Source organism: Pempheris klunzingeri, chromosome 20 (assembly GCF_042242105.1).
Source record: "Pempheris klunzingeri isolate RE-2024b chromosome 20, fPemKlu1.hap1, whole genome shotgun sequence".
NCBI classification, from domain to species: domain Eukaryota; kingdom Metazoa; phylum Chordata; class Actinopteri; order Acropomatiformes; family Pempheridae; genus Pempheris; species Pempheris klunzingeri.
The window spans coordinates 8,060,258-8,088,074 of NC_092031.1; the positions used below are offsets into that span (position 1 = coordinate 8,060,258).

General features: G+C 41.3%; 1 protein-coding gene across 1 annotated transcript; it reads left to right on the forward strand.

Moving 5' to 3' along the window:
• Window positions 1-27,802, forward strand: pax2b (paired box 2b). The gene is made up of 10 exons (XM_070851555.1): window positions 1-43; window positions 1,664-1,865; window positions 2,296-2,493; window positions 5,770-5,849; window positions 5,978-6,097; window positions 14,277-14,452; window positions 17,394-17,508; window positions 24,625-24,726; window positions 26,864-26,950; window positions 27,716-27,802. The coding sequence occupies exons 1-10, from the start codon at window positions 1-3 to the stop codon at window positions 27,790-27,792; spliced, it is 1,200 nt and encodes a 399-aa protein (XP_070707656.1). The 3' UTR covers window positions 27,793-27,802.
• The last annotated feature ends 15 nt before the right edge of the window (window positions 27,803-27,817 follow it).

Here is a 27,817-nt window from a genome sequence, read left to right on the forward strand (position 1 = left end):
ATGGATATTCACTGCAAAGCAGACCCCTTCACAGCGATGCACCGTAAGTAGCACAACCCGAGTTTCTCTCCCACTGCAGCCCTCACGTATATGCGGATACAAACGATAAGAAATACATACATTTAATGCAGATTTGGAAAAAAAGAAAGAGGCATGCAGCAGAGCGCATGTGGGGTTCCGTGTGCTAACAGCATCTTGGCGCATAAAAACAAACAGTCACGGGCTAATAAAGTGACATGCAGGCAAACAGAGCCCAACGTGGAAACAGGAGGCTGGTGGTGGAATAAATAATCTGCTCATATTTCACACCTCAGTTTACGTGTGCAAATTTCAGCCGATGCACTGGGTAAAAAAAAAAAAAAAATTCAGAATATAACAGGTGACAGCAAGGCTCCTGTGCAGAGATGTCCAGAAATTAAACTTGTCATAGTAAACAAAGAACATGCGTTGGCAGGTACTCTGTAATTTACACGTGTATCACCCTCCAGCTTCCCGCGCTCTCTGTGTGTGTGTGTGTGTGTGTGTGTATGTGTGTGTGTGTGTGTGTGAGTGTGTGTTTAGGCCTAATAAGTCAAGACACGTTAGTTACACATGTATTATTCAAATAATTCAAATAACAGAAAGGTCTGCAAGTCCAGCTTAAGTCCACACACAGTGTGGTTAACTTGTAATTTGGTGGATTGTGTGAATAATTGATGATCTCTTCGTTTACTAAATAATATGTAATATGAGTAATCAAAGCTCGTTCAATTATTTAAAATTACCGTGCAGGGAAAATGAGGGAGTTGCAACTTAATAGCCAACATGAGCCATGGAGCTGCTGCGAAAATATGAGGTCTGTGTTTGGACTGTGGGGAACTTTAAAGTGCTGGAGACTTAAATGTATTCATATTTGTAATTATTTTAAATAGCAGTTATGGCACAGGCCCACATGGCTCAATGTAGGTTGGATTTAATGTACAAATTATACAAGCTGCACAATAACAGTATGACAGATGAAAAAAAAAAATAATAATAATAATAATAAAAAAATGCTGTCTAATTGGATGTTCATCACTTTAACGATATATTGGATGTTCTTATTTTATTTTGAAAAACGTTTTTATGAAGGGAATATTGTAATTCATTAGAAAAATTAATATATATAATATAATATATAATATAAATAAATAAAAATTTAGCTGCAGTGTCTATTTTTGTTCCATAAAAAAGTAAAACATATTTTTTTAAATGAACATTCATTGTAGGAAACGTTGTTTGCAAGTCCTCTTTTAATTATTTAGACTAATGACTGACAAAATGTTATTATCAGGCGTCTGTGCAGCATTCAGGCAAGTAAGACAGTAAACAACTTTCTGCAAATCTAAAATTAAAGAATAAAAATAAAGGTATTTTATTTGTATGCATGCTTTAAGGCTTTTCCATGACACCATAAATCTTTGTAAATCCACCTGCTCCATAGAAACAAGTGATGGAAACTGACCTTCAGTTTTGTTAGATTATATATTTTCAGTCATTTTTGTCTCCACCATAATAATAATGATAATAATAAACACACACACACACACATACACACACACACACACTTACCTGCGTCTTCCTCTCCCTGACGACTTTATGTAATGTTACGGTTGTGTGTGTGCTGCTGTTGTATCCCACGTAGGGCACGGAGGTGTGAACCAGCTCGGCGGGGTGTTTGTGAACGGCAGACCCCTCCCGGACGTGGTGAGGCAGCGGATAGTGGAGCTTGCCCACCAGGGCGTCCGGCCCTGCGACATCTCCAGACAGCTGCGGGTCAGCCACGGCTGCGTCAGCAAGATCCTGGGCAGGTGGGTGAAAAGTGTCCGGCCAAACCCTGCAGCCAGGTAGGCTCCGGTCTGGTCCTAAGTCACACACTAACACTGGTTTTTGCAGATTTGGTGGATTTCTCTGACGTGTTTTGTGCGCTTGTTGCTGTTTGCTGAAAAGATTCACTTGCGATGATTATATTTGCTATTTATTCTAATGGATTTTAATTAGTTTTTAAGGAAATTGTGTTTGTTATGAGACATCATGGATGTTTAAAGACGCCAATTATACCAATTAACCCCTCAAGTGTGATGTTTTGCTGAAGAAAAGTTTGACTTTTGCAACACGTAAAAAAAAAAGTAGTTCTCAGGAACAATAACTCTCCTATGGGCGTCTCATCGCGTTTAAAATGATATTAAACGCCTGTCTAAGGGTGGAATTGTTGGAATTACATGTCAAATATTACAAGCTGTCATCACTGGTGGATATTTTTAATTTTTTTTGCAGATACTACGAGACTGGCAGCATCAAACCAGGGGTGATTGGGGGGTCTAAACCTAAAGTGGCCACGCCAAAGGTCGTGGACAAAATCGCAGACTACAAGAGACAAAACCCAACCATGTTTGCGTGGGAGATCAGAGACAGACTGCTGGCAGAGGGCGTCTGCGACAACGACACTGTTCCCAGCGTCTCATCCATTAACAGGTAGGAAACACAAATTAAATATATATAACCTCAAATTAGAAGCAAAATTTGGATATTCTGATTTATTTTTTTTTCTCCTTCGTGTAAATGTAGTTGGGTTGAAGAGCGAGCTTTGCAGGTTGTAAACATTTTAATGAAGTGCGCAAATTGAAAATCGTTTATCACAGCATATCTGTGCTTGGCGCACCACCCACAGCAGAATATTGTTTGACCAACTTTGTGCTGCCCGGCACGCCGAGGCTGCCTGCGGTCTCAGAGGTGCAATTCAATCTTTCAGACCAAACTCCCTCAACAATCAGCAGTACATCCAGGACTGAGTGAATCTGTCGAGATGAAAACCGATCAATATTCGGTGACCAGATCCCGTGGCGCTATAAAGCAGGCCAATTTTCTTTAGCACATCTAATGTGCTGGAGCTGCTGCACACTGAGAGTCAGAGAGCCACGCTGGCTTTTCTGCAAGATTTTATTTTGAAAGAAATGGTTTGAAAGCGGAATTAAGGGGGCAGAGAATGGCTGTAATTTATTTTTTTTGAAATGCATCATGTGAAATGAGATGATAAATAGGATGATAAGAATATTTATTGTAGAGAAAACAAAAAATGCTTTAAGAAAATCATTTTCTGTTTATCAGTAAGGCTCCCGATTTAAATCCTTGCATTAAAATTCGAGGTGATATCTTCCTGTAATTAATATTGATGCAACATTATGATGATGCATAAAAGTGCAGCATCAATTTTGCCATTCAGACGCTCATAGGAAACTCTTACATGAGAAATTACCATATGAATATCTGTATTTAACATTGCAAATGTCACCTTTTATGCTACAAATTTCCAGTTTTCTTGGAGAAATTCGTAAACAGCAGTGTGGTTATAAGAAGGCAGCTACAGGAGGAACCAGGACACACACACACACACCCACACCCCACCCCTCCACACACACACACACACACACACACACCCCCACCAGAGATCCCTGGTGATGAACTTTGGTTAAGAGGCACTGTTCCATAGAGCCAGCATCAGCATTACATTTTAATGAGCTGATGGGAGAGCATGGACAGCTCCACACAAGACATCTTTTAAATAGAGAAAAGGCTGAAGAAAATTCATTTCATGCTTCGTGGCTGCTTAAAAAGCCCCATTTAAGGAGGCTCAGACACATGTATGTGATAAATTCAAAACGTACATTAATATCATTAAAAGAGCCCTATAAAGTTTTTTTCAATTCCAATTAATGCTTTCTATTTTGGGCCGGGGGGAGCCTTATGTGTCTTTGTTTATGTGCGAAATTAAATTGTGGATACAAAGAACTGTAATTCTATCAGCCAAATACTGTATGAGAGCTACTTTGAATTTTTATTACGGCTTAATGCTGAATATTTGACTTTTTTTTTTTTTTTTTTTTTTAGCAGAAGAAATGTAAGATTTCAATATGTGGCTCTGTACTCCACTGCCACACACACACAGTGGAGCACACACACACACACACAAATGAGACGACATGCGCATTTGTTTTGCTTTAGCTGGAGGTTAATATTTCAATACATGTCTGAATTTCTAAAGGATCAGTCCGAAAAAATCAATGAAAACATCCTTAGTGCCTCAATCGCTGTATAGCAGACTTGGCTGCAGATCATCTGACAGCAAGCTGTTTTAAAAAAAAAATCCCTAGAAAAAGTGAGTCAGTCTTAAAATACATGACAGGAGAAGTTTTCACTCCAGGTGTTCAAAGAGGGCTTTCCCAGCTAAAGAAGAAGAAGAAAAAAAAAAAGCGAAAGACTGGAGCCAAAGTCTTTTCCAGTTGGATGAATCTGACGGGGGCCAGTCGTGGGTTTCTGTGGTAGACAGTCTGACCTCAGGACTGTTGACAAAAGAGGATGCTCTATTTAAACACCTTTCCCCTGCATGCATTATTAAATGCTACAGAGATAGTGTTGTACTACCAGTCAGGGCCACCACAACCAACAAGTAACGCTGCTACCCTGCTGGTAGACATAAAAAAAAAGGCCCTCAATGGCGCTAGATATTATTGATTCAGAAGGAAAGCAATTTTAATATTTCTTCAGGGGATTTTCAGCAACAGCAGGGTCATTAATTCATTCTCCCAAATTGCTTATTCAATATCAAGAACATGGATACCAAATAAAGTCTTTGAATTTATGTAGCACACACAAGTCAAGGGGTCGAATAACTGTTATGGGGAGAAGTGAAAAAAATTAAAACATCAATATGCGCTCTTTGGAAAAGGCTTGTTGTTAGGCAGCTTTGCCTCCAAGGGGAGTTTTCTTTCTTTTTTTTTTTCGATTTGTGACATTGTTGGATTTATTCGTCTGAAGCCTTCTGGCACCTAAAGTAACATCAATATCCGAATCATCAAATGCATTTCAGGATAATGCGGAAAGGATATAAGAGGAGCGATTTTTGTGCAGTTTTGTCTGAGCGTGTATACGTATTTTCAGTTCAACTGAAATGAAACATGCAAACAAGTAAAGACAAAGGAACAAAATCTGTATTGTGCAAAGAAATTGGCCTGAAAAGGATCCATAGTCCTCATCCGACCTCTTTTCCTTGTGCTCTAAAATGGCTCTCGTGGCACACATGATGAATAGTTTTAAAGTTTACAAATTATTGTGACAGCTCCCTTTCTCCCCAAGTGCCATTCAGATTAAAGGAATCTAATGCTGGCGTAAGCTTGTGCAAGGCAATAAGGAACTATTGCTTTCCTGTCACATATAATTTATAGCTTTCTATTTGCATCTGTTTGCCCGTGTGACTAATCCCCAACTTTTTCTCCCCAAGCCCCAATCAATACAACCTCATCCGCATTGGCACATGGGGGCTGCTGGTTCTACAGAGATGTTTGATCTGGGAAGCAAAGGGCTACTATAGGGCTGCAATCGGTCCCAGTGAAACCCCCTCCACGGTGGGGGAGAGAGACAGGGGGAGAGAGAGAGCTGATTAGTGTGGGCCAGGTAGAGTCAGTGAAGCTGATCATTGAGGTGAATTGATGTGATTTCATGCTTTGTTTGCAAGATCACTCAGACCAAAAGTGCAATGAAGACTTTTCTCCAAACCTCACCTTTAAGGTAGAACCACTGACCAGATCCCTGCTTGCGTATGAGTTACATTTGATATCTTAATCACACGGTATCTCCATAGCAGCTGCTGTGACCGAACAGTGTGCTCACGGTTGGGGCAGCCTGGAGATCTCCAGGAGGCGAAATCGGTCATAGAAACGCAGCAGTGACACCTGCTTTTCCTTTGTTTCCTAGGATCATCCGAACAAAAGTCCAGCAGCCTTTCCATCCGTCTCCTGACGGGACGTCCCTGTCGACACCGGGCCATACCATAGGTAACACTGCAGCTCCCAGCGCCAGCCTCAGCAGGGGCACTGTGTGGAATCACAGCACATACTGTAATTGCATGTGTTCAATGTGAATTCAAACTGGTTGCTAATTTCATTTTTTTTCTTTGTCCCAGTACCAAGCACAACCTCTCCGCCTGTAAGCAGCGCCTCCAATGACCCTGCAGGATCCTACTCCATCAATGGGATTCTGGGTATTCCGCGATCCAATGGTGAAAAGAGGAAAAGAGATGAAGGTAAGAGAATTTTTCTGTTTTTAGTGTTTTTAGGGGGGAAAACCCCCACATAATCTCATCTCAGGATTAGCATGCTGAAAATATCTGAAATCCTACAAAAAAAGCTAAAAAAAAATTGAAAAGGATTCTTTGCAGCTTTATGCCATAAAACCCACTTTGCTGAACTTGCAATTACGGCATTAAAACCTGCTTCAGTTCCAGTAGATGACCCTTATAAAACACCTAAGTCTGAACTCTGTTACACCGCTGTGTCAATCTGCCAGGGAGTCTTTTGATTTGAAGACACGACCTCCGCTGTTGTCTCCTGCAATTAATCTTTATGGAAGTGATTAAAGGGCTTTAGATAATTACATGTCAAGATGATGTAGCCAACCACCCGGGTCAGTCAAGAAAGCTGCTGTAGCTCTGTGAAGGGCTTTTTTTTTTTTTTTTCTTTAACAAAAGTGGCTCCACTTCTGCTGCTGAAGCAGTAGGTTAGTGGATATAAAGGGGCCTCAGGCGATATAGATTATTGGTTCTGTAAGCAATAGGATTCCTTAATGTCACTACATAAGTAGCTGATGAGAATAGCTAAACAGATGCCCTCATGTTACAAGGCATGTATGGGTACGGAGGGATGATGTGGCTGCTGAAAAGGGGCAGTTATCTCAAACAGGGTGGGGAATGAGTCCCTTATTTCTGCAGTGCTCTGGAATGAGAGCTAATCAGAGCACGGCAGTAGTTTACATAGCGTCTTCTTTGTTCTGGCGTTTGTCGAGAAGCACGGGGGTTTGCGGGATATTGAGTGGAATTGATGTTTTATGTGCGTGCAGGGAGGGAGGGATGACTAATGACCTGTCAGAGGTAGATTTCCTGGCAAAGATATAAAAACCAGCATGACGTGGACATGGCAAATGACATAATCAAGTCTTTCCCTGTAAGAGATGCAATCGCGGAGGCATAATGCAAACGTCTGGTATTTTCAAGGGTTCATTTTCAGTCGTTCGAGGACCTCTCATATTAGCCAGGGTGTAATGTCTAGTCACTGAATGATAGAATGCACACATTTCTATGCAGATTGCTACTGAAGGGCAAAGAGGTATTAAAGGGCATGGAGAGGAATAAGGTATGTGTGTGTGAGGGGGAGAGCTGCTGGCCTGTTTTGTGGAGGTCTTCCAGGTGACAGCGCCATGTTTCTATGGCTATTCAGTCTCAAATGATTCCCCTGATGTGCTGCCATTTCTGTGATTTAGGTGCTCGGCCAGTATTACGATGAAAGAGAAGAAAGCTGGGTGTGTGTGTGTGCGTGCACGTGTGTGGATGTGTGCGCTCTTGTGTGCGTGGTTGCATCAGGGTAGGACTTGTACTGAGGGTGACGGAGGGAGCTGTGGTTCTTATATACTCTCTCAACGGCCAGCTGGTGCCTACCTGGAACCACAGGGTCAGGGATACTTTATCTTTCCAAAACATAAACCCCAGGCCTTGGCCGCACACACGGGGCTGCAAAAGCAATGTCTCGCCTCGAGCCACAGTTTGTAAGAATGGTATATTACATACGATGTTTCCCTGTAGACACTATTGTCCTGTTGCTGTCTCCTCTTAAAGTGCACCTTACCCCAAAAAGAAAAAGAACACCTGAATTTCAAGATTTTGCAACTGTTGATCTAAAGTGTCTTTTGAAAAAGGGCCGTAGCTGTCATTTAAGACACTTATTTCCTTTGTATTTTGGTGGATGTGGAGGTTTTTACATCCATTTTGATGGAAATTGAGTGGCATCATGAAAATAGTGAGTCGTTTTATTTTCAAATGTAGACCACGGCTCCAGTATGTCCCTTTATATTCATGTGTCATTATTTTCAGTTTATTGTTGAAAGAAAATCATCAGATGCCATACATTTGCCATAGATGCCTCAACTTCAGGGGCTTTCTTTCTTTCTGCTCTCATTCATGCATTTTTTAATAAGACCTTTTAAGAAATATGTCTAGAAATAATCAACTGCTATAACAATAAGCCTACTCTGTATTTTTTTCCAAGCCAAACAAGGTAAAATAACACTTCTCATCCGAGAAAGCTTCATATAAGACACCACTATCTGGAAAATCATGAAGCGTGTTTGTGCCGCTTTTATGTTCATGTGCGTATTTGTTTTTAAGCAGTTTCTTTTTTCAGCTGAAGTCTGTGTTTCAGTGTTGCCTTGTTTGCTATTCAGACGTATTTTGCTTCCCTCTGTAGGCGGTAGTCTATAGCCAGTTAATGCTTGGATTAAATTTCCTCACAGCACAGTAGCTTGCCTGAGCCCTATTTAACTTGGTAAGCCTCACGATGATTATGGCACAAGCAGTCATTATCAAGGGTTGAAAACATGAACAAAAATGAGCGAAGGAAAGGAGGGGAAGGGTGAGGGAGGGGAGACTGTGTGCAACACAAGCCCCGGTGAAATGGATTGGCTGCGTAGCCCAGAGTATTTGTTTTAGGCAGAAGCTGTGGCTCTCTGCCAAGCCAGGCAGACAGCTCCTAAGTTTCCAAGTCAGCAGTGCCCTTAAAAAAAGGTCCCCCATTACAGGAGGGATGTAGAGATAATGTAGTGTGACACACGTTATGTACACTGGGTCTCGGAAAGAGGAGCTTCAGGGACACAGGTGTCATAAGAGCCATTAATCTGCTATTGTCACGTGTTATTGCAAATTAAAAGTAGCATGTTACACTTGGCAGCTATTGTTGCAGATGGACAGAGTGGGGGAGAGTGGGGGAGAGAGAGAGAGACCCCCGGAGACGGTGTCTGTGGTGACCACGGCTGTCCGCACGTTTTACAAAGTGACATATATTAGAATTTGTAATTCTGCAGAGAAAAGCTATTACCTCACAGATTAACATCCAAGTGCCCCACATCCCAACTCCTCCAACCCCCCCCCCAACACATCTGACACTGTAGGCTTCAGAGAAGACAAAGGAGAAGCTTAAGCTGCTCCTCTCGGGGTGAAATACAAATCTTTCATAAAGTATTCGATGTTTAAGTACAAATCTGCTTTCATGGATGTTTTTGTTCACCTTCTTGTTATTAGTGAGCGTCTGAGGGAGCTGAATTGACCTGAGCAGACGGCTTACAGGTCTGTTGAGAACATGCAGTGTCCATGAAGTGTGTCCGGTCTTTCAAAGTCATATCACACGTCCTTTCAGAGCGGCCCACAAATTGCACAATCAGCCCAGTAGACGATTCTTAATTTCAGTCATTCTGATCGTTTTCTCGCTTTGTGTCGGGCTTTCTTCTTGATTTATGAGAGAAATACCAAGAGAGAAATTTCATGATAAGATGATCATCATATATTTCAAAAGCCAACAACAATAGCCAGTGGCAGTCAGAATGGATGTGATTCTGTGCTTCAGTAGCTGTTGAATTAATTATTTCTCCTCGCTGAGCGTCATGAGGACTGAACCGATTTGTGTGGATGGAGATGAGTGATGGAGCGGGCCGCCGTCACACCCTGCTCTGTGTATCAGCATCTGTTTTGGGGGAGAGGAAGAATCAACACAGGAACTCAGAGCGCAGCAAAATGTCAGCACCTAAGTGCAACTTCTGTATTAGATTAATAAAGCCTTTAAAAGCTAAGAACATCACTGCAAATTGATGGCCAACAGTAAGCAATGTTTCCAAAATGTTCCCCCCTGAATCTTATGAGTAATCGGACACAGGGCTGCAATTAAGGAATATCTAAATTATTTTAGCTCACTGTTTGGCCAATAAAATGCACAAAAAATACCAGAGTGGTGTCTTCTTATTGTCATATTTTGTTTAAACAACAACCCAACCCCCTCAAAATTAAAGTTATAGTCATATAAAAGTGAGGAAAGCAGCAAATTCTCACATTTTAGAGGCTGTGAATACAGAATGTTTGGGCATTTTCCAATTAACTGATTATCAAGATTTTCTTGATTAATTTTCCATCAATCTGCTAATCAATTTATCGTTTAATCCCTTTAAACACTTATCACAGATCTTTGGTGATGCAGAACAAACACATCACATTCCAAATACAATATTTCATTTATGTTTACATAATCAAAACATTCAATTAGAAAAACAAAATGCAGCTGAGTTCATCCAATTTGTTTTAATTTGATTTCATTAGTCAAGAATTGAATTAGGCAGGAAATTATAGAGGTGTTTTATTGTGAAATACATAACAATGTGTTAAGGGAATGAGAGTGTATGTATGTTGACATTTTATTTAAACAGGGAGCAGACTGAGAGGGGGAGTAAGTTCTTTCATCTGAGGGGGGACTTCATGACCTCAAGGTGCCAGCTCACCTCCCCGTGCCTCTAACAAGAACTTAGAAACTCTCTCTTATTGTGTGAAGAAGTTTAAACTTTTATTCTGAAATAATTATTTTCCTCTATTAGAGACTTTCAGAAAAGCTGCTATTCATACTCAGTCTGCACTTCATTCATGATAATTGTTCTGTTTTTGTTTGGCGCGCAGTCACTCAGACTCGCTCCCAGTCCCAGAGTTACGTTGGCTAAAACCTCCTGCGAGGGGTCGTGACCTCTGGGTGCCAAACCCACAGAGAGGAATCTGCTTTATAGAGCTGGTTATCTGATCTGATAGAGGCTGCTCCCTCGTTACCGGAGTGTTAATACAGACCGATGTCAAGATGAATACACTCAACTCCTGCGATGATCAATAAATGACCACAGAGCGGGACAAGCGTGTAACACACCGACAAAGCCACTGTGGTCAAAGATTAGTATCATCGCAGCATAATGGATTTGGAAATCTCCAACTCTGACTTCTAGACACAACAGCGCCTGAAATACACCCTCAAATGGTAAAGATTTCTATTTAACATTAATGATTTGTAATAAGCAAAAAATAAAGTTAAAAAATATAATAAGAATAATAATGAGAATTTCGTCCCCAAAAACTTAACTAATCTGCCTCATCAGGTCTGTGCAGGTGAAGTTTGATCAGATTTGGTTGACAATGACATCTCCTGGCCAACACACCAAACAAACAAACAAATAACCCATCAAATTTAAATTCAGACTTTCATTTGATTCCAAAGCTGTTACAGATCACCGGTGATTACTGAAAATGATGTGAACACTATAGTTAAGGTTTGGTTAGGTTTAGGTACAGAAACCACTTGTTTAAGCTTTGGGAAAGAGCACAGCTTGGGTTACAATAATAAATGCATGGTCAATGTTAGTGGTGATATTGGTTGAAAGACACCAGTGGTGACTGTGGATAGGAAAGCTACCTATAGTTGACTCCTGTCAAGTCTGACATTTTGCCATTTGCCATTTTAGGGCATTTTGCAATAGTATTTCTTAGGAGGACGGTCTTGGAAGTGATAACGGATGCATAAACTTGATTTACACTTGTGGAAGCATAATTAAAAGGCAAAATAAATTCTCTGAACGTCACCAGAATCATCTTCATCATCCAAACACAGTCGTGGCTGATTTGTCAGATGGGAATCAGTAGCTGGGAGGGCAGATGGGACTGTCCACAGTCTGAGTGGGAGGAAGAGTGTGTAGGTTGACCCAGGATGGTTTGTCTTGTGTGTGGGAAGTGTATTCCACTGTGGTGAATGACAAATATGGTGGGGGGTATTGATCAGGTGTTGTGGCTCGGGCCGGCTGATGGAAAGTAATTAATGACTCTATTTGCTTTGGTAGCGAAGAGAACAATTGAGTTTGATAAAGTGACAGGCAGCAGCTAAAGTAGGTGATGGCCTGTGCAGAAAACATGCTGCCTATTCACCTGCGTGTATCAAAATGTTCAGATGAGCAGCAGATCAGAAAAAAATCAGAGCTGTTGCTTTTTTCTCATATTGCAAATGTTAACTTCTCAGTGGTTAGCTTAGTTTAGCATAAAGACTGGAAGCAGGCCCGCTTGTTGTTTTTACACTTTGATTTTTGCACCAATTAAACACATAAGATATAATATGGTCGTAAGTGAGCTTTAGAGGTGCTAGTTCCGGTCTTTAAGCTAAGCTAAGCTAAGCTATGCTAAGCTAAGCTAACCATCTCCTGACCGGAGCTTCATATTTAACAGAGAGACATGAGTGTGGTATCGATCTTCTCGTCTAACTCTCACCAAGACAGTGAATAAGTGCATTTCCCAAAATAACAAATGTTTCCTTTAAATTCTACTGTGGTCATGTGTTTTTCAAAACCTCAAACCTCTCTTTCAAAATCTAAATGTTGCTCAAATGTTTTGGATACATTTTGAGAAAATGTGTGACAAATGATACATCAAAACATCCAGAATATTTTCAATTTGATGCTATGGTGCAGCTATGAAAAAAAAAAAACATCTCTGGTTTGATTATAACACTCAGTGTGAGCAAGTTAACTTTATAAATGTTTGGGACAGGCAGATGAATAAAACACATCACTGCCCTGTGAAAAGTATGTGCATTTCCAACATATCACCCTTTCAGAAACCAAGAAAGCAGCCATCTTTTAGCTGGATTACAAAGGTTTTTGAGATAATATGATGGATTGGAGCATCATTGTCTGGATCGCAACATTTTTTAATTGCAAGGTTTTCACTGAAGAGTGATGTACCCTCATAAGACGAAAGAAGAAATTATGAATACCTGAATTTTTACAATCTGTTTACCTGACTGTGTCGAACTCTTTATGTAAGGTAACGTGAGGACAGGGATCACAAAACTGATTGAGCTGCCCACCATGACTGAACGATCTGACAGCAAACGCCTTTGATTTATTCAATGACAGTGAATGAATCAAAACTTGATTCATTGTAGATCGGTCACATCATGGCCAAAACCCAATCGACCTGATAAGCTCAGTATCAACACCGATAATGATCCGCTGTATTGGAATGGTGCATTTCTTGTAGATAAGTCCTGCATTCATTTGTGCAGTGAAAACAGAATAATTGTTAACAAGACACTGTTAGCAAACTCATAACTTATTTATCGCTCAACATTTTTGCAGTTTTCAGCACAATTTCAGGTTGCACACACTCACACATGCTCACACACGAACACACACACACACACACACACACACACACACACACACACGAACACTCTCTTTTATAGCCTCTTCATGGGAGAGTCGGGTTCATCCTCTGGCCTCAGCCTGTGAAAAAAGGTCAAGCAGCAGAATAGAATGGCAATAACCCTCCCAAATGGTACTATCACACAGACATGATTGATCAATTGAATTCCATGGCAGAGAAAAATGTGGGATTAAGTAGAGTATTATACGCACAATGAGTTGAGGCATGATGTTCATTTCAAGTTCATTTCAGCTCCCTCTTGCCACCAGATCAGGCAATCAATAGGGGCCTTGCATATCATATATCACCACTCTCCCACTGAGGGGAGAACATAATCTGCCGCAAATTTAGAATGACAGATTTGTAAGGGAGCTGAAGCTTTCTGGGATCCGGGGAGGAGACCTACAGACACAGCCACTGCAGCCAGGAGAGGTGAGGGCTGTGGAGAGAAGGAGGGGAAGGGGGAAAAAAGGGAGGCATGGTAGGATGGTCTGTAAAGGCTTTAAAGTGTCGCACGCAAGTGACAACGGGAAAAGCTAAGGCATCCCTCTCCCAACAGTCGGGTAATCAGGTCAGGAGTCAGGAGAAAATTCCTGTGTTTGGAGAGCAGGATGATTGAACTAGACTGTACAATTTTATTCAGCCTCTTGTCCTTCGTCGCCGTTTCCAAATGGAACCACACGCTCGCTGAGAATGAAAGTAGTATTGAATTGTGAAAGGGAAATTGTGCTTTAAAAAAAAAAAAAAAACTGCTCTTGATTCCAGCGAGCACCAGTAAGGTTCTGGGGAGGGGGGAGAAATCCTTTGGCTGGAATAAAAAGGCACAATAATGGGCTGGCTGCTGCTTTCATTAGTAGACATGCTTGCCACAACATGTATATATTTGCAAGTGATGGTAATCCATCAATTACCAGAGGGCTCTCAGATCATGATGGTGTTACCACTGTGGTGGGGGAGCAGGGAAAAAGCTTGTGTGATGTAGCCAGTGGCTCACTACAGCCATTAAGGAGCAGGGAAAACCTGCACTCCATCCCTTTCTGTCCTCCTCAGATCCCCTACAGAGGTGGTACAGAAAAAAACATGAGGAGAATATAAAGTGCATAGCTTGAAGTAAAGGCCAGCTTCCCAGGGTCAGTGTCTCGATTGTTGCTCTTTCTTCTTGTAGATGGTTCAGATGGTTCTGGCCCACACAGTGATTCTCAGGGTAGTGTGGAGAGTTTACGGAAACACCTTAGGGCAGATGCCTTCACCCAGCAGCAGCTGGAAGCGTTGGACCGGGTCTTTGAACGCCCCTCGTACCCTGACGTCTTCCCTACATCGGAGCACATCAAACCTGAACAGGTTAGTAGCACTGCAGCTCAACACTTCTTCTACTTTTTCTCTTCAGATACAGTAAACACACCCAAATTGTGCATGTGAAGCTGAATGAAGCACAAAAGAACTGGATTACAACCAAGCATGTATAATGCTGGAGGGATCACCAGGAAAACTCCCACACATTATTGATTTTGTGATGAAAAACACATTCCTTGTATCCCCTGTAATTGAGAATAACAGTAAGGCAACATGAAATTAATCAATACCTAGATTTTTCTTCATTTTTGCTGTGTTATTCAACTGCTGCTTCTTGCCTTTGTTGTTTATTTTCCAATTCTGTGTCATACCTTGATGTTTAATGACTGACGCAGTCCTCAAGGCTGCCTTTATTGTAACATGTATTCATGAAATGGATGTATGAAACCATTTATTCCTCCTCCTTCCTTTTGACATTAAAACCACACTCGCCATCCATCCTCATTTCAAAAATTAAGAGGCATTTGGGGAACAGCCACCCCCATGCCAAAACGACAGCCAGAAAGCACCGGTTATTAAAAGCTCTGGGCTTATTACAATGGATAACCTTTATTTACTTTCATTATACTATTAAACAACAAGAGACTATTAATTTCTCCCACCAAACTACAAGTCGGACCCATAAAGCGAAAGCAGTCGCCTAATTGAGTTCATTTTAATTTCTCTCCAATCGGGGCGAATTACGCAGGTGATAAATCAGTGGGACAGGCCTCACCTCCAGAAGAGGGCCTAATTTGCAGCTAATTACAAAACTGATTTCTACTGGAAGATCAATACCAAAACGAATTGGAAATGACTTGCAATCACAAAGAGCGTCAGGGAGAGTATTAAAAGGCAGAGGGAAAAGGGTTAGACTAAAAAAGGGGGCAAGTACGGAGGAAAAAAGAAAAAAGGAGGCTAGGAACAGTCTAGAAAAATCAGGTTTAATTTAATGCGATATTAATCAGAGCACTTTCTCTTTCATGGGTGCCTCACGTTTTTTTTCTTCTTTTTTCCTCTGGAAAATGTGGCCCTATTAGCCAGTGTCTGGGTTCTGTAGCAAGGCATTAAAAACCCATTCTGGAGATGCAAAACTCAATGGATTCACCCCTCCCACACTTCTGCTAGCCATTTGGTCATCCCTTTCAGACCTATCTTTTCAGTTTTCCCCCTTCTGCCCTTTATCTGCATGATAAAACGTCTGTTTGGCGTCTGAAGCCTCTGAGAATAGAGGAAAACATCCGACATTGTGCCAGTGAACAGTTGTAGCAGACAATTAGAGTTTATCGGTGATAGTGGCAGACAAGAGCGGGGTCACGGGCGTCCCCCTGTGGGAGCGCGGCCCACTGAGCCACTCAGGCTCACACTGAGCTTTGGACAAACATTGTCAACACTCAGACTCCGGAAGTCTCATCTCATTAAAAAAAATCTGCTAACATCTGCCATAAGTGTCTTTTAGAGGATTTACAAAAGGAAACATGATGATGAGAGACAAGCTGGGAAGAAATTATTTTTAGATTGAATAAAAAGAAAAAAGAAAAATTAAAGGGTCAGTTCACCCAAATCACAAAGACACAACTTTGGTTTTATTTGCTCGCCTCGCACCGGTTTGCCTCCACTGAATGGGAGTTTGCAGAGCTCAAAGTAATGAACATTTTTCTTTAAAAAAATTTACAGCAACGTGTTTTTCCAGAAACAATGTCCCAGTTCCAGCAGATAATCCACAGATTTGGCTGTGAACTACTTTCTGCTCAGGAAACGGTTCCTACCAAAGCTGATTTCTGTTGAATATCCAGAGTTACCAGGACATAGTTTCTGGAAAGAAATACCTTTTGGCACCAACTGAAATATATCATCCAAAACACTCAGTATCAGAAATCTCAACTACAGAGACCTGGCATCAAATGTCTGGTCTGATTCATAGTCTTATTGGCTTATTTTTGAATCAGATAACCTCTGATCCTAATTTTGCCATGGTTTCAGCTATGTTTGAGTATTTCAAGACACACAATATTTAATAGACACAAACATTTGACAGGCTTCAGTAGTTAAAGTTAAAACAAGCATTCTGTAAAAACAAAGAAAAAAACAAGTTAAAAAGTACCTATTATTATTAGTATTATATATTATTATTATATATTGAATGTATTGTTTTGGTACTCAGCTAGCCCGGGTATCATATTGGCACAATAATATAATAATATAATATGATAACCTGCCCTTCCTTTTAGTTTTTTCAATAAAAAAAATCTAAAAAGTGAAGTAGCTCAAATGCTCCGTTCACCTCTGTTGAACTGGGGTTGAGATGGAAGTTCCAGAGGTGAGCATCTCAAAACCCAGGCGCATAAAACTTATCTGCATCGCTAGCACTAAAAATATGTTTTTTTGTGTGTGTGACTGCAGTGAACTAGTCCTTTAACAAAACCTCTGAGTGCACACAACAAGCAAAAGCTCAGACAGTCGAATTCTAACAAAAAGCGTAAGCAGTACAAGTGATTCTATTTAGAGATGAGAGGTAATGAAATTTAAAGGTGGTTTAGACTCCAAATTAAACGCAAAGAGAAAAAAAAAGGAGAAAAAAGGTGAATGGTGTCTCTCAAACAGGGCCACATGGTGTGCCTGTAACAAAGCAGAACTGCTTTCTCCCTTGGCTGATCAGGGGTAGGACTGCAGTCAAGCACAAAGGGCCAGCTGACGCCTTGGCTTTTCACTCATCTCAAAATCCCACTTCCTCTCAGACAATACCAAAATACATTCATGATATGCTTGAACTGCCACCCTGCAGCTTGAAACACACACACGCCCGCACACACACATACACACACACAATGCTCTCATACAAATTTATACTCGCACAGGCCTGTGTGGAGCGCTTAATGGAGGAGGAGAAGGGAGGATTTCCATCTAGGTATTGTTTGGTTGTGTAATGATTCAACTGTCCTTTTCCCAGGCTAATGAGTACTCGCTCCCTGCCCTGAATTCCAGCCTGGACGAAGTCAAGCCCAGTTTATCCTCTAGCGCCAACCCAGACCTGGGCCCCAGTGTGTCGCAAAGCTACCCTGTAGGTAAGATCAAGTGCCATACAGTACGCCTTTATGCTGCCGGGCCACAGCTTCAGCTGAGGGGTTTTGAACAATGTAAAAGATCAAGAAAAACAATGCTTGTGCAATTGACAAAAAAAATGACATGTGTGAAAATAAAAGCCAAACCAAAAAGTTAAGTGTGAAGACGTTTTTTAATCCCATTTCACTCTGAGCTGAAAAGGTGGTACGATGATGCGATAAAAGCTTGGCGGCTGTCCTCCGTCTGGTTTTTTTTTTTTTTTTGCTGAGCAAGCAAGGTGATGAGAGAGATTGTTCGGTGGGGGTGAGCTGTTCAGTCACTGGTGGACAAGGACCTTTGGGTGTCAGCACATCAGAACTATGACTGTGTATCAGAGCAAGGTCTCGCAAAAAAGGCCACCATGCAGGACTGACTGCTCGCTGGCTGCTGCTGTGTTACTCCTGTTATTTGTTCGCTGGGAGACAGTTTGTGTGTCTCCAAGCACGAGTAATGTGCCTCTGTAAATACGCTCTGGCATTTCTGCCACCTAACTCTAACACCATGATCATTTATTTCACCCTCCTATCTCCCTCCCTCTCCCTCTCCTCCCCCCTTCCCCCCAACCCCCCCCACCCCCACCCTCCCCTCATCGTCTCCTCTCCTTGTCACACTTAATGACTGCCTGGCTAATTGAAATATTGTTTCGTTGTTGCCGTGTTATTACCAAGAAGAAGGTTAAGTTTACTGAAAGTTTACGATGACTGTCGGGGGCCTGAGATTAATATACAGAGCTTTTATTAAAATTCATATAATTATGCAGCGGCCATCAAAGGCAACGAGTTCTGCGTGGGGGAGGACAGGGTGATTGAAAATTGCAGCGGCCCCCTTTCTCAAATGATAGCCAAGCAGTCTTATGAGAAAAGAAAGGGCCCTTTTCTCATTAATATGTGGGAGGTAGATTTCCCCTGTAAGGCAGGCCTCCTGAGAAGAAAGGTGTGTGTTTGTCCTTTGTGCACCGATGGCCCTGCAGAAAAGCAGGCCTGGTTCTGCAGGCGGCTTTGTTTGCACCTGGGATATTTTAGATGGTCTCTACAGAGAGGGTCTCCTTACTGCTTTACAGGTGCAAAGAGACATGTAGAGGAAGAAAGATGGGATTGTATGCATATCAATGTGTGTGTGTGTGTGTGTGTGTGTGTGTGTGTGTGTGTGTGTCTGCGTATGAAAAGCACATCACTTGCTTTTGTGTTAGTAAATAAGTTTATTCCATGCCCTTTCCTGGTGGTAGGTCTTACTGGTGGCAGAGAAATAAAGCATACAGAGGTCAAACTAATGGAACAAACATGACTGTGACTTCCACTTAGTAATTAGTATTTAGTTAGTGGCTCCTCTGCTTGGTTTTCCCTCGGTGACTGCCTGTGTGGATATTAGGTGATATTCAGGTGTGTGGTCTCTCTAATGGCTGAGTATTACAGTTTACTTGCCAGCGATAAGCCTACCAGAGGAATTTTAAGCCATGCAAAAAGTAGTAAATTATCTGCAGTATTTAGGCCGAGATCCAATTTCAAATTAATTGTGTCTTTACGGGGCAAAGAACTGGAGATTATGTTCATCCTTAAAATGTTTTTCGAACACCAATTAAAACGCCTGCAGTTATTGATCTTGTTGATTTTATGTCCTGGAATTTGCATAATCTATTAAAAATGAATGATTCATGAAGTGCTCATTGCCAGAGATCTGGATTCTCAGTGAACTGAAAGACTTGAGAGATAGAAATCTTTTGTGTCCTCTACTTATCCTATTAAGGCTCAAAAGTACCTGCAAAGCAGGCTCAAATAAGAAAGGGATTTAAGGGCATTGTGCACATCATCGAAATTCAGAGGCAAGAAGCCACTTCCATTAAAACCGTTTTTTTTTCTTCCTCCCTCTCCTCCACATTAATGCTGTATTACCTGCTAAATAGTCCCTCTTACCCCATAAAAACACCAAAGGGTTCCATGAATATGTGGATAGGACAATTGCATATTGTGAGGTAATTTCTATTGTTGATATGGGAAGTAATTTCTTTGATGAATTCCCTTCGAGAGATGGATTTCATCTCAAGTGCTTCTTATTCTTGTTCATTCAAACTGCTTAAAATTCAAATAGTGTGAGCCGTGGTTGAATTTATGAATAGCAGAAGGAGGAGCTCTGAACTTTTTTGTGTATTTTGAGAAATAAATGGAGAGATGGCCTTGATACGGCCAATTGTCCACTATTTCTATAGAGAGTTTCTGTATTTCCTGAAATTAGTCAGAGCCCACCTGTTTTCTTGACGGTGCTTCAGACTTAAGAGCCATCTTCGAGCGCTGAGCGGATTCCCTTGAGCACTCAGTGGGAGTTTTACACATCTCCACTCAGTGACTGCATACTGAAGACTCTTTAAACATATTCCCTGCTGGGCCTGTTAATGGAGGCCTCCAAAGGCTTAAAGCCCCAGTGTCAATGACACCTCCTCAAGCAGCTGCCTCTGTACACTCCTTTATCCCTTCCTGCCAGTTCTCTAAACAAAACTTCATCCGGCAAACACAACTATCCCGTTCAATTAAGGTGAGTGAGTGCTCTCAGGGTGAACTACACAGAAAGTACCGAGACCCGCCGTTGTCCACTGAGCAGCGAGCAAAGACCAGACAGCGAACCTGCCGTCAGTGACGTGTGGCCTCATGACAAACCACTCGCCCGTCTCCCCACAGGGGGACACGCAGGTTCTGGCTCCGAAATTAATGCTTATTTCGTCTTCACAAAAGCAAACTAACCTTTGAGCACACATTTGATAATGAATGACTTTCAGCCGGTGTTTGGGGAATTAAAGCAATTTGGCTCTCCAAACATTCTTTACTTAGTTGTAATTAATTAGGGTGCTGAGATTTTTTGGCTTGTGATAAATTGCCCCATTCTGCATATAGCCTAGAAAATGGAGGTCAGAGATTTTTGGTTGTTGTTGTAGCAAACATGAAGGTGTCCCTGTCATGCTAAATTTAATACTCTTGCAAGCAAAAGAGTCATTCACAAACGACTTTGTTCCCGTGCCAAATAAAGAGAAGGTCACCCTGCTTTTCTGTTTGCGTTTTAAGACACTGAGTTGACGTTAATGCAAAAAATGGAATGCAGAATGTTTCTTGTCATGTTGTCGTGGGTTGAGATCAAATCCATGAACCTTCGTCTTCTCACAGCGTGTTGCCTTTTTTTTCAATGGCAAAATAGTTTAAGCTGCATAAAGCTTTCAGTCACTCTGTGTAGTTCAAATCAAGAAAATTAGCAGCGGCACTTAATGCTGCCATTTGTTCTCAGTTTGTCAAATACCTGCAAAAGCACAACAATCTTGTCTGGAAAAATCAGGTATTACACGGCACGCTACAAGCAGGAAATACTGTATTCCCAGCTCAGCAGCGACCGTAAAGAGCCACTCTTCAAATTAAGACAGAAATCAACAGGCTTTTGTAACAGCAAACCAAAAAATCTTTGAATTGATTTTCGCAGGGAAAGAAAAAGAGGGCAGAGGAAAATAAATAGCTTGATTTGCTGGCGTTCAATCTAAGGGGACTGTCAGAGGAAGCAGACAATATAAAGAAGCCCATCTTTTAATGAGAATCTGGACACACATCTCTGTTGTAAAAACAACAAAGGCTAGGAAGCAGCTAATGAGGCTATCATTGCTGTACAGAGAATTCTCCAAACCGGCGCCTCTCTGAAAGAGGGCTTTAAAGCGGACATAAAGCAACAGTCACAGAGCTGCTGGCAGTCACTGCCAACTGTATCCTGGAATATACAAAAACAGGATTCAACAGAGGCTGTGATTATTATTATCAAGGTCAACAAGTAATGAAAAACAGAGTAAAGTTGATGGCAAACATTCAGAATACATAGACTGACATTCGCTTTTCTCATTGAAAAAAAATTATCCTGTTGGAAAACATAATTTTCTAGTCAAGTCAAATCTTCAATCTGCTGCTTTTGTACGTTTGCATAATAAAAATTTTTAACAAAATACATGATGATTTTCACGTTCACTCCAAAAACTAAGCAGAAAACCACCAAAATGTGTGTTTTGTGGTTACTATTTAAGGTTAGAATGAAGACTGAAGTCTCTAATGAAGGTGAAATTTAAAGTATTGATGCCCTGATCTGACACAGTGGATCGGTACCAGGGCTGATATTGATCAGGTATCAGTTGGTAAGTGGTCGACCCACATTAGATACAATTTCTTAGACGTTCAATGATGTTATTAAAATTGTCAAATTGCAATAAGGACCTTCTGGGACAATCGTGTAAATCAACACAAATATCAAAGGATTTTGGTGTCTTACAGTATCCTGTTATAGTAAAGCAGTGATGTTTTGTTGTAGCCTCAAAATTGATTAGTTCCACCAGTGAAACATGAAGATTTTAAACCGAAAAACATTGAGAAAAAAAAAAAAGCACTGATCTCTGACTATTGTCGGCCAATCGCAGTCACTATCTAGAGAGAAAAAGTAGAGGAAGGGTGATTAGTTCATCCCACATTATCACCAGTACCCCCAGTTTTTCCATGTTTTAAAGAAATTAAACTAGATCTTTCCTTCGGGATCGTACAGTAAAAGCAGGGATCCTGTGCTCATTATGTATTTCATCTCTTTGAAGCGAGGTAATGAAGAGATAAGAGTATTTACTTTTATTAAACATGTATGACTTCTGTAGCTGCTGCAATAATAATGAAGAAAAGATTGGGTCAGTGTTTGCTGAGACAGTTAGACAATAGTTACCAATGTCTGCACACTCACACACACACACACAGACACACAATGGCCTCACCCCTGCTGGACCCCCCACCTACAGTACTCCCACGGCTCCCTTTGACTTATGTTCACTGGCTTGTGGCTAACTAATTCTTATTATAAATGAAAGGTCCGGCATGACCTCACTCTTCTCTGTAAAGCTCTTTAACTCCGCAGCCCTCGTGTCTGAGCGCTTTAACCAAAGGACACATCTCACCAGGCCGCATACAATACAGCCATCAGTGCTGAGATTTGCAAATAATAGAGAGCAGTTGTTCAACATGAGGCTAAATCGTTTCTTTATCATACAAGTCATTAACACAAATGGAAAAGTTGTTATTTGGCACATGTTTTAAGGGAGAATCCACTCCTGGGACTCGACAGTGAGGTATTTTTATTAAGATACATGTGTATTCTATCATGCAGGAGTGGAAGCATACAATAAGGAAGCATACTTAAGGCTCCTTCCACTCCCCACTTCCTAATTTCCTCCTCCTCCTCGTCCTCCTCTTCCTCCTCCTCCTCCTCCCCCCTTGCAGGCCTGTGGACCTCCAGGCCTGCCACCCTGCCTCTTCAATAGCTGTTTCACTCCCCGGCCCCTGTGGCCCCCACTGCAGCCAGTATGCCTGCCAGCCTGTAGCAGCAGGTACTTCAGTACCCAGAGGGCTCGTTCGCTCACCCTCAAACCAACAAAGACGTTTTTCATGATACTGCAACATGTATGAATTGGATTTTTCAGTCAATATCTATATTTGCCTGGGGTTTACGCTCTCATTAGCAATGCTTTGTGGCAGTATGATTCAGTTTTCAGTATTCAGACTGATTAATGTGTTTTGTGCTTGAGAGGTGTTGCTGTATTTTCAGTTGTATTTTCAACCAAGTTTAACTGAAATCTGAAGAGATACCTGACCAAGAGGGCAGCATGAAAACATTTTTAGAACAATAATAACAAACGGCATGAACAGGCTAAGACAACTGTCACACACTACAAAAGGCCATAGACAAAATCTGGTTGATGAATAAACGGGTGTGATTTTCTAATAAACTAAAGTGAAGTTGGCACCATACATTTCTCTGAACATCCTGATCTTCTTCTGCATGTGACTGCACTTTTCTGTAGAGTCAACAACATGGACAACAGTTCTTTAGTGATGCCACAGTGTATTTTGCCTAATAGTCCCTCATTAAACCTCCATTGCGATGAGATGAGATGATTTTCCCTTTGAGTCCAAGTGGCCCTCACGACTGACAATATAACAGGGGCCTCTCCTACCCCGGCCCCTGTGCAGATTGGGGTTACGTGCCGTTGTCCAAGTGTCCCTGTGGCTAGCGAGGACAACCCAGCCGTCACTCCCAATTACAGAGCTGAATATCTGCAGCCGGATGGGTGACGCGGTGCGAAGGGGCCAGTGTGCTTGGACTTTACAGCCACAGAGGAAAAGACAGGAGCCTTATGGGACACAGTAAAGGCTGCCATATTTCGACAACGGTGTAATGAGGAGGCATATTTGTGCGAGCAGTATTCAGTCGCCTCAAAGCAGCAGCTGTTGTCTTGTTTATAGCTTGACCCGGGTGGTCGAGTTTATCTAAACTACAGTGAAAATGGACTTACTGTGCTGACTGACTTGCGGTGGTGGTGATGAATCGCAGTTGTAACATCATATTTCTATGATGTGTTATATCATTGCAGTATAGCTGGTTTGTAACTGAACCCTAAAAGCTGAAATAGAAAGTAACTAAGCACATTTACTCAAGTACCGTATTTAAGTAAAGTTTTGAGGTACTTTTACTTGAATATTTCCATTTTATTTCACTTTATACTTCATCTCTACTTCATTTTAAAGGGAAACTTTGTTCTTTTTATTCCACTACTTTTGGCATTCAAATAAGAAATATAAAAACAGTAAGTATTTATAGATTTAGCTAACCAACAGTATATATTACAGTAGGTCAGATTAATTCAGTCTCCACCTGCTACATCTTTAAAATGTTTCTCACCATTAAAACATCAGTAATAGTATTACAATAATTCAATATATCTAATAAATAGTAACAGTCTGATATTTACAATAAGTAAATATCAATAACTTAATTGAATGCAGGACTTGTAATAGAGTATTTTTGCAATGCTGTATTGTTACTTTTAATTAGGGGTGCTTCATGCACTGCAGGATATTCGATCCATACATTATATATTTTGCTTTTATTTTATCTCAGTCTCAGTAAAATCTCAGTAAAAGTAACCATGGATGTTTTTAGCTGAGTTTTATAGAAAAGATATTCCTCCAAGTCACATTGAAACCGGAAAGCACTGATGATGTGTTTGTTGTTTTATTTTGTCTCTCCAGGTCGAGATATGGCCAACACTACCTTACCAGGGTACCCACCTCACGTTCCCCCGACAGGCCAGGGCAGCTACCCAACCTCCACGCTCGCTGGAATGGTTCCTGGTGAGTGAGAGACGGCGTCACTGCTTCATCTTGTCATCAGGGCCTATTTAGCAGGTGGCATTGCCCTCAAAACGAACAGGTGTAGAAGCTATAGAAGCAGAGGGAAGAGACTTTGGCGCCAAATTACGCAGAGAGGCGATAAATATTAACCTGCAGAGTAAGAGGTGCACATATCCTTGTATTAGCTCTGTGTGTATGATTGGATTAGACAGGCTGAATAAGTGATCAGAGACGAGGGAGAGGACAGTCGCTCTCCCTTCCTTCCTGCTTCCTTCCCGCCTTATTGGCTCATTATCTCCCCTCGTGGCCGTTCGCACCAGCCATCGATAAACAGCAGCACCAGCCCTCCCCAGCCTCGGAGCTCCAGAGCATATCCCTTTCCCCTCCTCTACTTAACCTGCAGTTCAGGTTCACAGCAGACAGTTAAGGGTCAAAAGGCAGAGGCATGGGAGCCCGGTAAATATTCAAATCGCTGTCTCTCTGAGGAGGTCAGCCTTGTGTTTCACTGCCAGGAACAGAGAGAGGGATGCAGTTTTGGTGCTGGGCTTATACGCTTCTGCAGCTCCAGCATCAACACACATATTTCCACCAAAACACAGCCGGCATTTTGCTTTAATGTGATTAAACCACATGGATGGGGAAACCAGTGGAGTGTGTCCTGTGTTAGCATATCATTTACCAATCACACAACCCATCACAGGCTCTGGCTGTTCTTCTTTTCTTCATGCAGGGCTGCCATGACACGTTTCGTTATCACCTCAGCCAAGAAGGTTATATTAACTGACTTGTTTGTGGGGGTTTTCTTTCAAATATTTCATTGAAACTTGAAAAATAGCTCATATTACAAGGAACAAGTGCTTTCGTAGATGATTTTGAAAGGATTTCGTTAACAAAGTTACAAAGATACACATTTTGTATTGCCTCCAGTGCCATCTTGCAGTCCAGATAGTTTTATCTGCCAGGGTTTTTTACATTTGTTTGCCACACCAATACAACGAAGATGAATTGTATTTATTTATTTAGATTTAGAATAGTTTTACTTAGAATGGTTGCTATTTTCCCATGAACCACTACACTTACTTTAATGAAAAAAAACCTTCCACATGTATCCCATGATGCTTTGTAACTATGTGCAGTGCAGATCTGCTTTCTAAACATTTTCTACTCTTGAAATGAGTCAGACTGGCCTCTCAATATAAATTTGAAGTACACAAAAGATGTGCAGTCTTTGAGTGCACTCTATTTTTTACTTTCCACTCCAAAGCTATTTTAAGAATACAGAGATTTCATGTTTTTTGGCATACTTCTGCAAACTGTCCATTTCAGAGCCACCAGTAAAAACAAAGGGACATGTGGCAGCACCCGGTGGCAGTGCAGTCCGAATTTATTTTAGGATTTTGACTAATAAAATTGTTAAATCATGCTGGTGGAAAAGCATCAAGTCAAACACACTTTCATTTTCCATTTGCTCTTATGTGGCACAAAGCAAAAGATGAGGGCCTTAATCCCATGGCTTGTGGTTTTGTGTTACAACCCATTCGTCCTGTACACAACCACTAAGATTTAGTGACAGGCGCAAAACACTGTTAAAGCAAAGCCATTTCTCACCAGCTTCATATAAAATCTTGCCTTTATTGTCTCGTAAAAGAAAGAAACGTGTTGAACCAACAGCAGTGCTCACTGACATGCTCCAAGTTACTTCCCCAGCAATGAAATCCTGTCCTACCAAACACCAGAGCTCAGGCTGGAGGGGGCTCGGATTGGAGATGTTAAAATTCCTCCAAGAAAGGCTGCAGGATTTATTGCAGCATATCAAAAATGTATGCATGAAACTGTTTATTACCGCTCTGTATTTATTAGACTGGTTTGGAATATAGTGGAGGAAGAAGAATGGGTAGATATCCATAAATGGGACAGGGAAAGCCGCCTTCAGTGTCACATCCTGTATTGTTCAGTGTTGCATAACTTAAGTGAAATGAAAAAGAAATAAATTACTTGCTTGACTGGTCGCACAACGATGACTATCATTTTCCCCCTCAAATTGCATCCTGTTTTGAATGACGAGAAATGACTGCATGTGAAGGGGTAATGGTTTGATGCATTGAAATGCTAATTGATTTGTTGTTTTGTTTTGCAGGGAGTGAGTTTTCGGGGAACCCCTACTCTCATCCACAGTACACATCCTACAATGAAGCCTGGCGATTCAGCAACCCAGCATTACTAAGTGAGTGGAAACTGAGAAACTGGATGAGAATGATTAATTGACCGTTCGCTAAACCCCTCGCCCCCCAAACGGCGTTTGTCCAATTGTAGCCTTAGCAACCGTAACTAGGCACGGAGGGCTTAGGATTTCAAGCTTCGGAGGTTGGTGTCTTTTTTTTTTTCCAAGGCTTTCCAAAACCCAAAACACATTATTATGTGGGTTTACAGGTTCCAAAAACAGTTAACAAGCAGAGCTATTGCAGCATCCAGGTTGAGGCTAACATTAGCGTCTCCGTCTTTCCACTTACTGCATTTCGTTAACATTTCGTTGCAGTTTTTTTCTCACAATATTATGTACGAAGCCCTCAAGTGCACATTTAAGAGCCCTTTTTACAAAATTCTCGTCTTAAAATGAATAAAACAATATTTTCAGCCAAGTAATGGGCTTGCTGGCTAGCTACAGTTAATAAAATCTGTCAGCGAAAGTTGCCATTACAGCCTGTAAAGCTGCTGGCTAGAAACGAGAAACCTGCTTTTGTCCGTCTGTCTGAAATCAAGGAACCTTTATTTAAAAAATTATAAACTTGACAGCTCAACAGGCCAAGCAACAGTAACTAAAGGGGTGGGGCTTAGTGAACGTTGACTTAAGTAAAAAAGCTTTTCAGTATAATGTGTGAAACAACAGCTAAACAATGAAACTAATAATGATGATATAAAGTCTGGTAAATGGCAGCAAAAACTGTATTTGTTGTTGTTTCAAATGGTTCGTTCTTCTGTTAACTTTCAGGTTCCCCTTATTATTATAGTGCCGCATCGAGAGGCTCCGCCCCTCCCACTGCTGCCACTGCCTATGACCGTCACTAGTTACCATGGAAACCAAATCAACCTG